At 38.1% G+C, this 15288-nt stretch overlaps 1 protein-coding gene and 1 long non-coding RNA gene across 2 annotated transcripts in view; one reads left to right on the plus strand and one right to left on the minus strand.

Annotated features, from left to right (window-relative positions):
• Window positions 1-15288, minus strand: part of LOC118025993 — a 152388-nt gene that overhangs the window by 13864 nt on the left and 123236 nt on the right. The window lies entirely within an intron of this gene.
• Window positions 10968-11412, plus strand: LOC118025974 (40S ribosomal protein S27-like). The gene has a single exon (XM_035028669.1). The coding sequence runs from the start codon at window positions 11087-11089 to the stop codon at window positions 11243-11245; it is 159 nt and encodes a 52-aa protein (XP_034884560.1). The 5' UTR covers window positions 10968-11086; the 3' UTR covers window positions 11246-11412.

Genomic DNA, 15288 nt, shown 5'->3' on the forward strand with positions numbered 1-15288 from the left:
TTCACAATGAATGGACAGTTCAATCACCCACCAGCAATTCACAAGAGCTTATAATAGTCTCAGCAGTACATTAATATTTGACAACTTTGTAATTTTGTCATTTCTGGAGTTAAATTATCTTTTGTTCAAAATTGTCTATTTTTATCACAGAATCTTATAGAACATGATATTTCTGCAGATTGTGAGATATCTGCAAGTTTGATGTGTTTTTTCACCTGTAGTTCATTATTAACTACAATTCTATTTTTCTAATGTTAAAACATCATTACATTTCTGGAATAAACCTATTGGTTCCTGATGTATTAATTTAACATATTATTTCTTCAGTTAAATTAATTTAGAATTTTTATATCTATATTTAAAAGTGAAATTGGCCTATGATTTCTCTTCTTGTATTTGGGTATCAAGATTATTATTAATTTCATGAAAAAATTAAATTACTTCTTTATTTTACTTTTCATAACCACTTATAAAGATTGGGATTATTTTTGTTTCTTGAAAGTTTAGCACGACTCACCTTTAAACCAGATTTGAGCTTTATGATAAAAATGCAATCAAAAGTTTCATTACTAATTAAAGTTTTTGTTGTTTTTATTATGTGATTCACATTTTTATTCTACATTTAGCCAATTTTGGTATTTTCATGAAACATAAAATATGTATCAAATTCATCTAGATTTCTATTTTTATTGATATGTAAATTGATAAATGTTTTATTTTTAAAATCTATAATATAATTATTTAAGAACAGAAGAATATGTGAATAAATAGAAAAGAAAGAAGAAATTAATGAAAGAATGGGGCACCTGGGTGGATCAGTTGGTTAAATGTCTGCCTTCAGCTCAGGTCATGATCGCAGTGTCCTGGGATTTAGCTCAAGTCAGGCTCCCTGCTCAGCAGGGAGTCTGCTTTCCCTCTCCCTCTGCCCCTCCCCCCTACTCATGCTCTCTCTCTCTCTCTCTCTCTCTCAAATGAATAAATAAAATATTTTTTAAGTAATAAATAAAATCTTTAAAAATTTTTAAAAAGAAGTTAATGAAGGAATGTACTGTTGACCATAAAGTTTTTACTAGCACATGATTTTCAAACTTCCTATATATTTGCCTATTTGTGTTTCTTGATCTACTACTTTTAGAAAAGGGTATTTTAAATTATTGAACTATAATTGTTCCTTATTTTTTTCTCATATATTTATGTCAACTATTAATTATGAATTCTAAAATATTATTCAATACATACACATTATTTTTATCTTTCTGATGTATTCTCTCTTTCATCTACTCTTATATTACATTTGGCTAGTTCTTAAAATTCCTAGCCTGGATTACTTTGGGCTTTCAGATTTTAAAATAAATTAAAAAAATTGTTTAAATAAAATTTTTGCATAACAACATTAGTGTATCTTGATTTTTATTCACTTAGCAGTCTATCATTTGACTGATGAGTTGAGTCTATTTATAATTACTGATATATTTGGATTTATTTCTGAATCTTATTTGGTATTTTCTACTTGCATTGTCCTTTTGTACCTTTCCAAATCTTCCCCTTTTCTGCTTTTTAAAAATAGATGAAAATTTTTTTCTGCCGATATATGTTACTCTTTAATTTTTATTTTTTTAAAGATTTTATTTATTTATTTGTCACAAGCAGGGGGAACAGAAGGCAGAGGGAGAAGCAGGCTCCCCACTGAGCAAAGAGCCTGATGCGGGACTTGATTCCAGGATCCCAGGATCATGACCTGAGCTGAAGGCAGACGTTTAACCGACTGAGCCACCCAGTCATCCCTAATTTTTATTCTTTAGGTGATTCCTCTAATAAGAGAAAAAAAAAATGTTCTCTATTAATATCCTAAGCTCAAGAATACTTCTGCTTCCAAATTGTAATCATAACCAGAAATCTAACATACTCTCCCCTCCAGTCCCTTCATCCCTAATAACCTCTCCCACAACACCGGAATTTTAGGAAAACATGATCTGTTATGTGTTGAATTGTGCTTCCTGGCCATTAGGCTTGGCCTTATCAATTATTAGGCATGTGAATTTGGACAAGAAAACTAAATGTGCCAGGCTGAGTGTCCTCATTTGTAAAGTGTAACATTTTACTGATACACCTACCTCATAAGACTTTTTGGTGAATCATAAAATGCCAAAGAAGGGAAAGTGATTCATGCACAGTGATATACCATATGCAAGTAGGGTTTGATGCCCAGAGCCATATGTTACTGGTAATATGGATTGACTGTCCAGCTTCTGAAACAAGAGAGTAGGCACTTGCCATACACAGCAAAAATATGTTGATGACTGCTTGTTTCTTTTACCCTAGGGCATTGCCCAAGAAGGGAAGGGTTTGAGCAGCCTGTCATGGCTGTGACAGGCAATTTGGCACTTTGAGTTTGGGCAGCACCAAAAATCTTCACCTAGTTCATGTTTTTCCATAATCAACATACTAGTTTCTCATTATACTTTAAACATATCATTAAAACAAAAACATGATATCTGAGAAACTGGAAGTCTTTGTAGACTTATCATAATTTATGATATCAGATAATTCCAAATAGACTGCTCTCGACATTTGGGAGTGCTAAAAAAAAGAGAGAGAGAGTATAAAGGAATGATTCTAACACTCCTCCTCCACCCCAGACCTGGCTGGCATGTATAGAGACCCATCTACATGTTCAGGCACCATCCCCACATGTTCTAGCAACTGCTGTTATGCTCACTAATTGGGCACTGCACCCACAATAAGACGGACTTGGAAACAGGTCCTCACAAGCCCTGAAACAGACCAGAGACAGGTTAAGTTTGGAAATTTCTGGATTCCAGGTACATGGAACATGGTCTAGATAGGAGCACACATGCATATACCATTGGCAGACATATCCTATTAGCTCTGTGGACACACCTCAGAGAATGAGAAGGAAGGCAAGGAAGGCTAGGGAAGGGTAAGAACAGACCCAATAAAGCACAGTGTCTAAGGCAGGGGCCCCAATACCTCACAGATAAGGGTATTACTCATCCCAGGTTTCTCTGGGGTCATATTAATAACACCAAGGAAATACTCTCCAAAAATCATTTAGTTTTTATTTTATTGCCTGTGAGGTAGCTTAGTGAAACAGCTTCTCTGTAGAGTGTAACAAAATAACCTAAGGTGTCTTATTTGTTGGTACTTGTTTTCTGACATTATCTCTGAAAATTTTGATTCACTGGTTCTGACAGTTATATATATATATTTAAATCTCATATATTGGGGCACCTGGGTGGCTCAGTCATTAAGCGTCTGCCTTCAGCTCAGGTCATGATCCCAGGGTCCTGGGATCAAGCCCCACATTGGGATCCCTGCTCCGTGGGAAATCTGCTTCTCCCTCTCCCACTCCCCCTGCTTGTATTCCCTCTCTCGCTCTGTCTCTCTCTGTCAAATAAATAAAATCTTTAAAAAATAAAAAATAAAAAAAATAAACCTCATATATTGTTCTTAAAAAACATTTTAATGAGGTATGACTGCCACAAAAAAGCATACTTAATATGTAAAACTGATGAGCATGAAGTATACATCCATGAAAGCATAACCTTAAACTATGCCGTAAATATATCCATCACCACAAAAAGTTTCCTCCCGCCTTATTTATTTATCATTTATTTATTTATTTATTTGAACACTTAACATATGATCTATCACCTTAGCAATTTTTAAGTATATCATACGATATTCAGGGGGGCGGAGCAAGATGGCGGAGTAGTAGGAGACCTGGATTTCGTCTCCTCTCAGGAATTCAGCTGGATAGGGATCAAACCATTCTGAACACCTACAAACTCAACAGGAGATCGAAGAAAAGAATAGCAACAACTCTCATCAGAAAAGCGATCACTTTCTGGAAGGTAGGACATGCAGAGAAGTGAATCTGAGGTGATATTCAGGAGGATAGACGGCAGGGGAGGGGCCTCCGACGGCCGCTTCTGGCAAGTGATAGAACCGCGGAGCACAAAATCGGAACTTTTAAAAGTCTGCTCTGCCGACGGATGTCACTCTGGTGGCTAAGCGGGGGGTGGAACCCTCCGGGACAGTGTGGTCTCAGGACCCTCGGGGACAAAGAAAGACCGGGGGTGCCTGAGTGCAGCAGAGCTCCCAGGTATCGGAGCCGGGAAGCCGGCTGCAGAGGCGGAGCCCAGGCGCGGGCTCTCAGCTCGGGGTTGCCATAAACCGTGATCCACGGCACAGTCAGGCCCCTGCTCCTTCAGCAGGGACCCAACAAGAGCAGATCCAGGGAGACTCACCTTCCTCCCCCGGGAGGAGCTGTGCAGGAGTGCACCGCAGGGATCTGCTGGGTTTGGAGACTCCACCCGGGGTCAGGTGCCAGAGATAGAAATGCGCGGTCACAGGCCAGGTGAGCACGGAGTGCGGCTAGAGACCGGGGAGACGGGAGTGACTTACGGCTTTACTCTGGGGGCTCACTGAGGAACGGGGCCTGAGTTCTCAGCTCCTCCGGGGCAGAGATTGGGAGGCCCCCATTTTCACTCTCCGCCTCCAAAGCTGTACGGAAAGCTCGCAAGGAACAAAAGCTCCGGAGAGCAAACCCAAGCAGATTACTTAGCCGGGAGGGGGCAAGGGCGGGGCAATTCCGCCTCTGGCAAAGACATTTGAAAACCACGGCAACAGGCCCCTCCCCAGAAGATCAGCAAGAACAGCCAGCCAAGACCAAGTTTACCAATCAATGAGAACGGCAGAACTCCAGCGCTAGGGGAATACTGCACATAGAATTCATGGCTTTTTTACCATGATTCTTTAGTCTTTCAAAGTTAATTTTCTTTTTTTTTTTTTTAACTTTTTTTTTTTAATTTTTCTTTTTCCCTTTTTCAACCAACATCTGATCAATCCCTTTTTTTAAAAAAACATTTTATTTTTCATTTTTAGAGTCATATTCTATCCCTTCATAGTAGTTACCCATATTTTTGGCATATATATATAAGTTGTTCTCTCTTTAAAATTTTGAGATAGTTTCTTCTAACAGATTAAAATATACCCTAAATCTCTAGTCTATGGTTTTTTCTACTCCCCTGCCTGATCACATTCTCTCCCTTTTTTTTTTCTTTTTTCTTTTTTTAAATCCTCTTCTTTCTTTTTTCAAACAACTTCTTATCAATTCCTTTTATAAAATTTTTTATAATTTCCATCTTTACGGTCATATTCCATCCCTACATCATATCAATGCTTATTTTTGTACATATATAAGTTTTTCTTTCTTTAAAATTTTGGGAGGCCTTTCTTCTAAAAGACCAAAATACACCCCAAATCTAGTGTGTGGCACTGATCTATATACCAGCCTGATCATATTTGATCACATTCTGTTTTTTTGTTGTTGTGGTTGTTTTGTTTGGTTTATTTTTGTTTGTTTTTATCTTTACCTTTTTCTTTTTTTTCTTTTTCTTTTTTCTCTCTTTCTGTTTCTTTTTCCACTGCTTCATGTCTTTTCTGATTTGTTTAGAGTATATTTTCTGGAGACGTGGTTACTCTGCTAACATTTTGTTCTCTCATTAATCTATTCTCCTCTGCACAAAATGACAAGATGGAAAAAATCACCTCAACAAAAAGAACAAGAGGTAGTACCGACTGCCAGGGACCTACTCAATACGGACATTAGTACGATGTCAGATCTAGAGTTCAGAATCATCACTTTAAAATACTAGCTGGGCTTGAAAAAAATATGGAAGTTATTAGGGAAACCCTTTCTGGAGAAGTAAAAGAGCTAAAATCTAACCAAGTAGAAATCAAAAAGGCTATTAATGAGGTGCAATCAAAAATGGGGGCACCAACTGCTAGGATAAATGAGGCAGAAGAGAGAATCAGTAATATAGAAGACCAAATGATGGAAAATAAAGAAGCTGAGAAAAAGAGAGATAAACAACTACTGGATCATGAGGGTAGAATTCGAGAGATAAGAGATACCATGAGACGAAACAACATTAGAATAATTGGGATCCCAGAAGAAGAAGAAAGAGAGAGAGGGGCAGAAGGTATATTGGAGCAAATTATAGCAGAGAACTTCCCTAATTTGGTGAAGGAAACAGGCATCAAAATCCAGGAAGCACAGAGAACCCCTCTCAAAATCAATAAAAATAGGTCAACACCCAGACATCTAATAGTAAAACTTACGAGTCTCATAGACAAAGGGAAAATCCTGAGAGCAGCTCGGGAGAAGAGATATGAAACCTACAATGGTAGAAACATTAGATTGGCCACAGACCTATCCACAGAGACCTGGCAGGCCAGAAAGGACTGGCAGGATATATTCAGAGCACTAAATGAGAAAAATATGCAGTCAAGAATACTCTATCCAGCTAGGCTGTCATTGAAAATTGAAGGAGAGATAAAAAGCTTCCAGGACAAACAAAAACTAAAGGAATTTGCAAACACAAAACCAGCCCTACAAGAAATCTTGAAAGGGGTCCTCTAAGCAAAGAGAGAGCCTAAAAGCAACATAGACCAGAAAGGAACACAGACAATATACAGTAACGATCACCTTACAGGCAATACAATGGCACTAAATTCACATCTTTCAATAGTTACCCTGAATGTAAATGGGCTCAATGCCCCAATCAAAAGACACACGCTATCAGACTGGATTAAAAAACAAGACCCATCGATATGCTGTCTGCAAGAGACTCATTTTAGACCCAAAGACACCTCCAGATTGAAAGTGAGGGGGTGGAAAACCATTTACCATGCTAATGGACACAGAAAGAAAGCTGGGGTGGCAATCCTTATATCAGACAAATTAGATTTTAAACCAAAGACTGTAATAAGAGATGAGGAAGGACATTATATCCTACTTAAAGGGTCTATCCAACAAGAAGATCTAACAATTGTAAATATCTATGCCCCTAACATGGGAGCAGCCAATTATATAAGGCCATTAATAACAAAAGCAAAGAAACACATTGACAACAATACAATAATAGTGGGGGACTTTAACACCCCCCTCACTGAAATGGACAGATCGTCTAAGCAAAAGATCAACAAGGAAATAAAGACTTTAAATGACACTCTGGACCAAATGGACTTCACAGACATATTCAGAATATTCCACCCCAAAGCAATGGAATACACATTCTTCTCTAGTCCCCATGGAACATTCTCCAGAATCGATCACATCCTAGGTCATAAATCAAGTCTCAACCAGTACCAAAAGATTGGGATCATTCCCTGCCTATTTTCAGACCACAATGCTTTGAAACTAGAACTCAATCACAGGAGGAAAGTCAGAAAGAACTCAAAAACATGGAGGCTAAAGAGCATCCTACTGAAAAATGAATGGGTCAACCAAGAAATTAAGGAAGAATTAAAAAAATACATGGAAACGAATGAAAATGAAAACACAACTATTCAAAATCTTTGGGATGCAGCAAAGGCAGTCCTGAGAGGAAAGTATATAGCAATACAAGCCTTTCTCAAGAAACAAGAAAGGTCTCAAGTACACAACCTAACCCTACACCTAAAGGAGCTGGAGAAAGAACAGCAAATAAAGCCTAAACCCAGCAGGAGAAGAGAAATAATAAAGATCAGAGCAGAAATCAATGAAATAGAAACTAAAAGAACAGTAGAACAGATCAACGAAACTAGGAGCTGGTTCTTTGAAAGAATTAACAAGATTGATAAACCCCTGGCCAGACTTATCAAAAAGAAAAGAGAAATGACACAAATCAACAAAATCATGAATGAAAGAGGAGAGATCACAACCAACACCAAAGAAATACAAACAATTATAAGAACATATTATGAGCAACTCTATGCCAGCAAATTAGATAACCTGGAAGAAATGGATGCATTCCTAGAGATGTATCAACTACCAAAATTGAACCAAGAAGAAATAGAAAACCTGAACAGACCTATAACCACTAAGGAAATTGAAGCAGTCATCAAAAATCTCCCAAAAAACAAAAGCCCAGGGCCAGATGACTTCCCAGGGGAATTCTACCAATTATTTCAAGAAGAATTAATACCTACCCTTCTGAAACTGTTCCAAAAAATAGAAATGGAAGGAAAACTTCCAAACTCGTTTTATGAGGCCAGCATTACCTTGATCTCAAAACCAGACAAAGACCCCATCAAAAAGGAGAATTACAGACCAATATCCCTGATGAACATGGATGCAAACATTCTCACCAAAATATTAGCCAGTAAGATTCAACAGTACATTAAAAGGATTATTCACCACGACCAAGTGGGATTTATCCCTGGGCTGCAAGGTTGGTTCAACTTCCGCAAATCAATCAATGTGATACATTACATTAACAAAAGAAAGAACAAGAATCATATGATCCTCTCAATAGATGCAGAAAAAGCATTTGGCAAAGTACAGCATCCTTTTTTGATCAAAACTCTTCAGAGTATAGGCATAGAGGGTACATACCTCAATATCATAAAAGCCATCTATGAAAAACCTACAGCGAATATCATTCTCAATGGGGAAAAACTGAGAGCTTTCCCTCTAAGGTCAGGAACGTGGCAGGGATGTCCACTATCACCACTGCTATTCAACGTAGTATTGGAAGTCCTAGCCACCGCAATCAGACAACAAAAAGAAATAAAAGGCATCCAAATCGGCAAGGAAGAAGTCAAACTCTCACTCTTTGCAAATGATATAATACTTTATGTGGAAAACCCAAAAGACTCCACCCCAAAACTGCTAGAACTCATACAGGAATTCAGTCAAGTGGCGGGATATAAAATCAATGCACAGAAGTCAGTGGCATTCCTATACAACAAAAACAAGACAGAAGAAAGAGAAATTAAGGAGTCGATCCCACTTACAATTGCACCCAAAACCATAAGATACCTAGGAGTAAATCTAACCAAAGAGACAAAGGATCTGTACTCAGAAAACTATAAAATACTCATGAAAGAAATTGAGGAAGACACAAAGAAATGGAAAAAGGTTCCATGCTCATGGATTGGAAGAACAAATATTGTGAAGATGTCAATGCTACCTAGAGCAATCTACATATTCAATGCAATCCCCATCAAAATACCATCCACTTTTTTCAAAGAAATGGAACAAATAATCCTAAAATTTGTATGGAACCAGAAAAGACCGTGAATAGCCAGAGGGATGTTGAAAAAGAAAAGCAAAGCTGGCGGCATCACAATTCCAGACTTCCAGCTCTATTACAAAGCTGTCATCATCAAGACAGTATGGTACTGGCACAAAAACAGACACATAGATCAATGGAACAGAACAGAGAGCCCAGAAATGGACCCTCAACTCTATGGTCAATTAATCTTCGACAAAGCAGGAAAGAATGTCCAATGGAAAAAAGACAGTCTCTTCAACAAATGGTGTTGGGAAAATTGGATAGCCACATGCAGAAGAATGAAACTGGACCATTTCCTTACACCACACACAAAAATAGACTCCAAATGGTTGAAAGACCTCAATGTGATACAGGAGTCCATCAAAATCCTAAAGGAGAACACAGGCAGCAACCTCTTTGACCTCAGCCAAAGCAACTTCTTCCTAGAAACATCGCCAAAGGCAAGGGAAGCAAGGGCAAAAATGAACTCTTGGGACTTTATCAAGATAAAAAGCTTTTGCAAAGCAAAGGAAACAGTCAACAAAACCAAAAGACAACTGACAGAATGGGAGAAGATATTTGCAAATGACATATCAGATAAAGGACTAGTATCCAAAATCTATAAAGAACTCATCAAACTCAACACCCAAAGAACAAAGAATCCAATCAAGAAATGGGCAGAAGACATGAACAGACATTTTTCCAAAGAAGACATCCAAATGGCCAACAGACACATGAAAAAGTGCTCAATGTCGCTCGGCATCAGGGAAATCCAAATCAAAACCTCAATGAGATACCACCTCACACCAGTCAGAATGGCTAAAATTAACAAGTCAGGAAACGACAGATGTTGGCGGGGATGCGGAGAAAGGGGCACCCTCCTACACTGTTGGTGGGAATGCAAGGTTGTGCAGCCACTTTGGAAAACAGTATGGAGGTTCCTCAAAAAGTTGAAAATAGAGCTACCATATGATCCAGCAATTGCACTACTGGGTATTTACCCCAAAGATACAAAAGTAAGGATCCGAAAGGGTACGTGCACCCCGATGTTTATAGCAGCAATGTCCACAATAGCCAAACTGTGGAAAGAGCCAAGATGTCCATCGACAGATGAATGGATAAAGAAGATGTGGCATATATACACAATGGAATATTATGCAGCCATCAAAAGGAATGAGATCTTGCCATTTGCAACGACGTGGATGGAACTGGAGGGTATTATGTTGAGTGAAATAAGTCAAACAGAGAAAGACATGTATCATATGAGCTCACTGATATGAGGAATTCTTAATCGCAGGAAACAAACTGAGGGTTGCTGGAGTGGGGGGTGGGGTGGGAGGGATGGGGTGACTGGGTGATAGACACTGGGGAGGGTATGTGCTCTGGTAAGCGCTGTGAATTGTGCAAGAGTGTTGAATCTCAGATCTGTACCTCTGAAACAAATAATGCAATATATGTTAAGAAAAAAAAAAGAAGAAGAAGGTAGCGAGAGGGGAAGAATGAAGCGGGGGAAATCGGAGGGGTAGACGAACCATGAGAGATGATGGACTCTGAAAAACAAACTGAGGGTTCTAGAGCGGAGGGGGGTGGGAGGATGGGTTTGCCTGGTGGTGCGTTTTGAGGAGGGCACATTCTGCATGGAGCACTGGGTGTTATGCACAAACAATGAATCATGGAACACTTCATCTAAAACTAATGATGTATGTATGGGGATTAACATAAGAATAAAAAAAAATTAAAAAAAAAAAGTATATCATACGGTATTGTTAACTAGAGACTCCACACTTTCTGGTGCATCTTTCTAAAGGAGATGTTAGTTGGGCATTTAAAAAGTTAAGAAGGTAATACCGCTCGCCCGATCGTGTGCTGCTCGCTAGGGGTGTCGCCTTAGAGATCGGGACTGGCTGGGATTGCGAAAGATCAACATACCTTTGGCTAGAGATTTACTAAACCCGTCCTTGGAAGAGGAAAAGAAAAAACATAAAAAGAAACGGCTAGTTCAGAGCCCAAGTTCCTATTTTATGGATGTAAAATGTCCACGTTGCTACAAGATTACCACGGTTTTCAGCCATGCTCAGACGGTGGTTCTTTGTGTAGGCTGTTCAACAGTGTTGTGCCAGCCAACAGGAGGAAAGGCCAGACTCACAGAGGGGTGTTCATTTAGAAGAAAGCAACACTAATGATCCACACAACCTCTTGAATTTGTGTTATATCGCAGAAAGCCTTATCAGTTCAGTAATTCCAGTTATCTACCAAGATAATGTAATTATGCTTAATTTTGTAAGGTTTACAACCTATTTTGGTGTCAGTTTTTCAATAAAGTTTTGATTATGGGCAAAAAAAAAAAGTTAAGAAGGTAGATCTCATGCTAAGTATTCTTTTCACACACACACACACACACACACACACAAATGGACACAGCAATCTTTTGGAGATGATAAATATGTTTATTTCCTTGATTGTGGTGATGGTGTTAGAGGTATATGCATATATGTCCTCAAAATTAAATATGGACAACCTCATCAAAATGTGTATATTGACTATGTGCAAATTCTATATTTTAAGTATAACTCAATAAAGCTGAAAATTATAATAAAAGCATATGACTGCCCTTACAGCCTAGTTCAGACATCAACAATTTTATAATGACTACAGGTGGTCAGAAATGTAGTCACACTTCATGGAATTTAGTACTTCATGAGATTATTAGCACATTAAAACCTGTAAGTTGTGAGGAGCTATATAATATTACATAGGTTTAAAAAAGAATAGTAGGTTACACTGACACTGAGACAGAGTGAAAAGACAGAAGGATATTGAATCAAGGGTCAAAAGAGTCAAACTAGATTCTAGTCAGAAAACAACCACTAGCTTTTGGCTTTTTTAGGGGAACTCAATTCACTTTCTGTACCAAGTTCTCTCTGTGAAATGAAAGATTATTATTAGATCATCTTTCCCTTTTTATTCCTAAAATATAATGAGTAAATAAAAGTCTGCAATGCCATATCATATCAAAGTCAAGTGCCCATTCTGTCAACTATAAGAATCTCCACGTAGGTTATGACAAAAACTGGACTTCACCTTAAAGTAGTCTACCTGATGGGCCTGAAAGGGAGGATTACTGATTGGTTGCTCTCAATAAATTAGTCTCAAATGCAGGATTTTGCCAGGCAGAAAGTCTAATTATATTTTAATTGATCTGTCAACCAACTTAATTGTAGGTATTTAAAGTCAATAGATACCAAGAAACACACATGTAGGAATTTCAGCATGCTCTCCCACTCCAGTGTCTTCCGGCTGGAATTCCATTAGAATTCTCAATTGGACTTTGGATTTTACAAGAAAAGATGGAGTGGTGAAAGCAACACCTGTGAATGAGGGGGCTTGGCTTCTACCTGCTCCTTGCTGCTTGGCGAACAAAGTTACTTACTCTGTCTAGGTTTCTGTGTCCTATGTTGAAGGAAATAAGGGCAACCACATTTGTAAGAAAAGAGGTTCCCATGAAAGACATGATGAGAAATAAATGTAAAGGTGTTTTAAATTACTTTTTAGAGCTGTAGACATTTATGCACTAATGATGACATTTTGAAACCTGGAATAGTGGTACTTTACCCTCTCCTGTGCTCTCAGGGCGAGGTCAGGCTTAAACACATGTCTGTGGGGAGAGGGAGTAGAACTAGCAGGCAGAGAAGCAATATAATGGTGCTCATTATAGCTAAAAGGCCAATAGCAGAAAGGAGTCACTGTGATTAAAAAAGAGAGAGAGGGGCATGAGATCACGACTCAGTTGGTTTTAAGTGTTTCTAAAACATCTGTTTTCTTATCTACCTTTTTCAATCATTAAACATTATGCTTGTTGTCCTTTAATTTCTATAAAGCTCTACTCTGATAGAGTGCTATTGCATGTATAAAGCAAAAGATTCATGTATATGCATATACATATATATGTATATATAACTGCATATATATATACAATAATTTATAGCACATGAAATCACAGTTGAATCTAGGTCATACGAAAGTGAGATTCTAACAACCAAGAAGAAAATCAGAGGTATAGAACAGGCATGTGTGTTAAATACAAATGTGCTGTGAGGGATAGAGAGGAAAACAATATTTATTAAGCATTTACTATTTGGTACTTCACTACATCACTGTGCCTGATGTGTTTTATATAATATCTCATTGTATCCTACCAACAAATACATATTTGTAGATGATTCTGAGATGTGCCTACGGTCACAGAACCATTCTAATACATACTGCTGGATCTGAGATTTGAACCCCTCGAGCCCATCTGAGCTTGAGGGTGAGAAGTTTTCTATCCTGCTGTGCTGCATTCCAAAACATATGTCAGTTATCTTCAGTTCCTTATGCCAGTGCAGTCTCCCTTTGCCTTTTCCCCAACCATCTCTAAGAAGATGGAAAGGGTCTTGAGGAAGAATGCTGTCTATTCCAGTTAACTCCTTTACACCTATTCTGATCTTTACCCTTTAATTCGCCATGATGCTTATCATCACAGACAAATGATTTGGTCATGTTTCTGCTTCTTGTCATCGTAAGTAGAAAATTTTTGTGACAATTAGGACATTTAGCCATCGAACTTCATTCCCTGTGAATTGTACATTAATTAGTGCCAGACTGGATACAAATTGTCAAAATACGCAGATGAACTGCACAGATACCAAGGTTAATCAACACCTTATTTTACTCTCAATCTATTGAACAGTGAGGTTAACCGTGTTCCATCAAAACTTACTAGATTGAGAAATGTACCAATTTAATGTAGCTATTGAACCTGTCATCTTGTATTCTAAAGAAAGGCATTTTTACTTCTTCATTTTTTCCAAAAACATTTATGCTTCAATCAAACTAGCAATAGGGTCACCCCCTCTTTCCCCTTCATATCAGACACAATTCATAAAGTTATTTTTCAGGGTTTTGGGTATTTTATTGACGGACTTCTCTGTTGTTCCGATTATCTAGACCAAGAACTCTAGATTCTATTATATATCAGGGTCATTAGGTGGAAGAATTATTCTTGAAATTATGAAAACAATGAAAAAGTACACTTCCCTAGCACCTATAAAACAACTTTTTTATAAAAGTAGAAAACAGTACAACTCTCTGAATATGTTGTTCTTTTTCTTTTTCTCAATAAACTAACAAATGCAACTCAAATAATTGATTTTTCATTTAAGTATACACATTTTTACCCATATACCAAAGCATTCTAAAGAAAACAAATACGCAGTGGATAACCATGGTCAATTATGAGATTCCCTCAAAATTAAAGACTCTAAGTTGGGGATACATATTAGTTATGGATGAAACGGATATTACTTAGAAGCAATGAGATGGGATTGACTTGCATTAGAAAGAATGTCTTATAATGCAGATTTAGAGAAAAAAAAAAGTGCCACTACTCCACCTGTCAAAACAGAATGGCAATCTGAGAGAGCCCCTTCACACATTTTCCCATTTGGGATGACAGCCGATTTTTTGTACAGATGGCAACTATTCCTTCATGTATAAAGTCATCAGCCACTCCTGCTAGAAGGGAGGCACCTGCCATTTTTTTCTACTAGCTTCTAACACTGACTTCTCCATATGCTGCTGAAAAGAATTCACAGACTCTCTTCAAGTGGCGCAGGGGCTCTCTAGACTGATGAAGGGAAGGAAGTTAAGCAGCTGAAGTTGTCCCCACACAAAGTTGATGTCATCACAGTAAGTACTGGCAGTGGAAGATCAGGGTGAGCCAATGGAATCATAATAGGCATAAGGTGGAAAGAGTTATAGTTTTTATCTTACTCATGCATTTCCAGCATCAACGTTTGTGAAAAACAGCTTTATGAAATAATAATTCCAGAAAATACTCAATTAGGAAAGGAATACCTGGACTTGTAAATATGGAGAACACTCAAAATACATAGGTCTTGGGCGCCTGGGTGGCTCAGTTGGTTAAGCGACTGCCTTCGGCTCAGGTCATGATCCCGGAGTCCCTGGATCGAGTCCCGTATCGGGCTCCCTGCTTGGCAGGGAGTCTGCTTCTCCCTCTGACCCTCCCCCCTCTCATGTGCTCTCTCTCTCTCTCTCATTCTCTGTCTCAAATAAATAAATAAAATCTTAAAAAAAAAATACATAGGTCTTTTGTAAATTCACGTGATACTCTAGCCTATTAAAGGTACTGAGAATTCCAGAGTTTTAAAAAAAATCTGTTTAA

The sequence above is a fragment of the Mirounga leonina genome, unplaced genomic scaffold (genome assembly GCF_011800145.1).
Source record: "Mirounga leonina isolate KUSES-001 unplaced genomic scaffold, KU_Mleo_1.0 Mir_114, whole genome shotgun sequence".
In the NCBI taxonomy this organism is placed as follows: Eukaryota; Metazoa; Chordata; class Mammalia; order Carnivora; family Phocidae; genus Mirounga; species Mirounga leonina.

Bases quoted from the DNA above. Each gene is read 5' to 3' on its own strand.
- LOC118025974 (XM_035028669.1), top strand. From the start codon at position 11,087: ATGGATGTAAAATGTCCACGTTGCTACAAGATTACCACGGTTTTCAGC.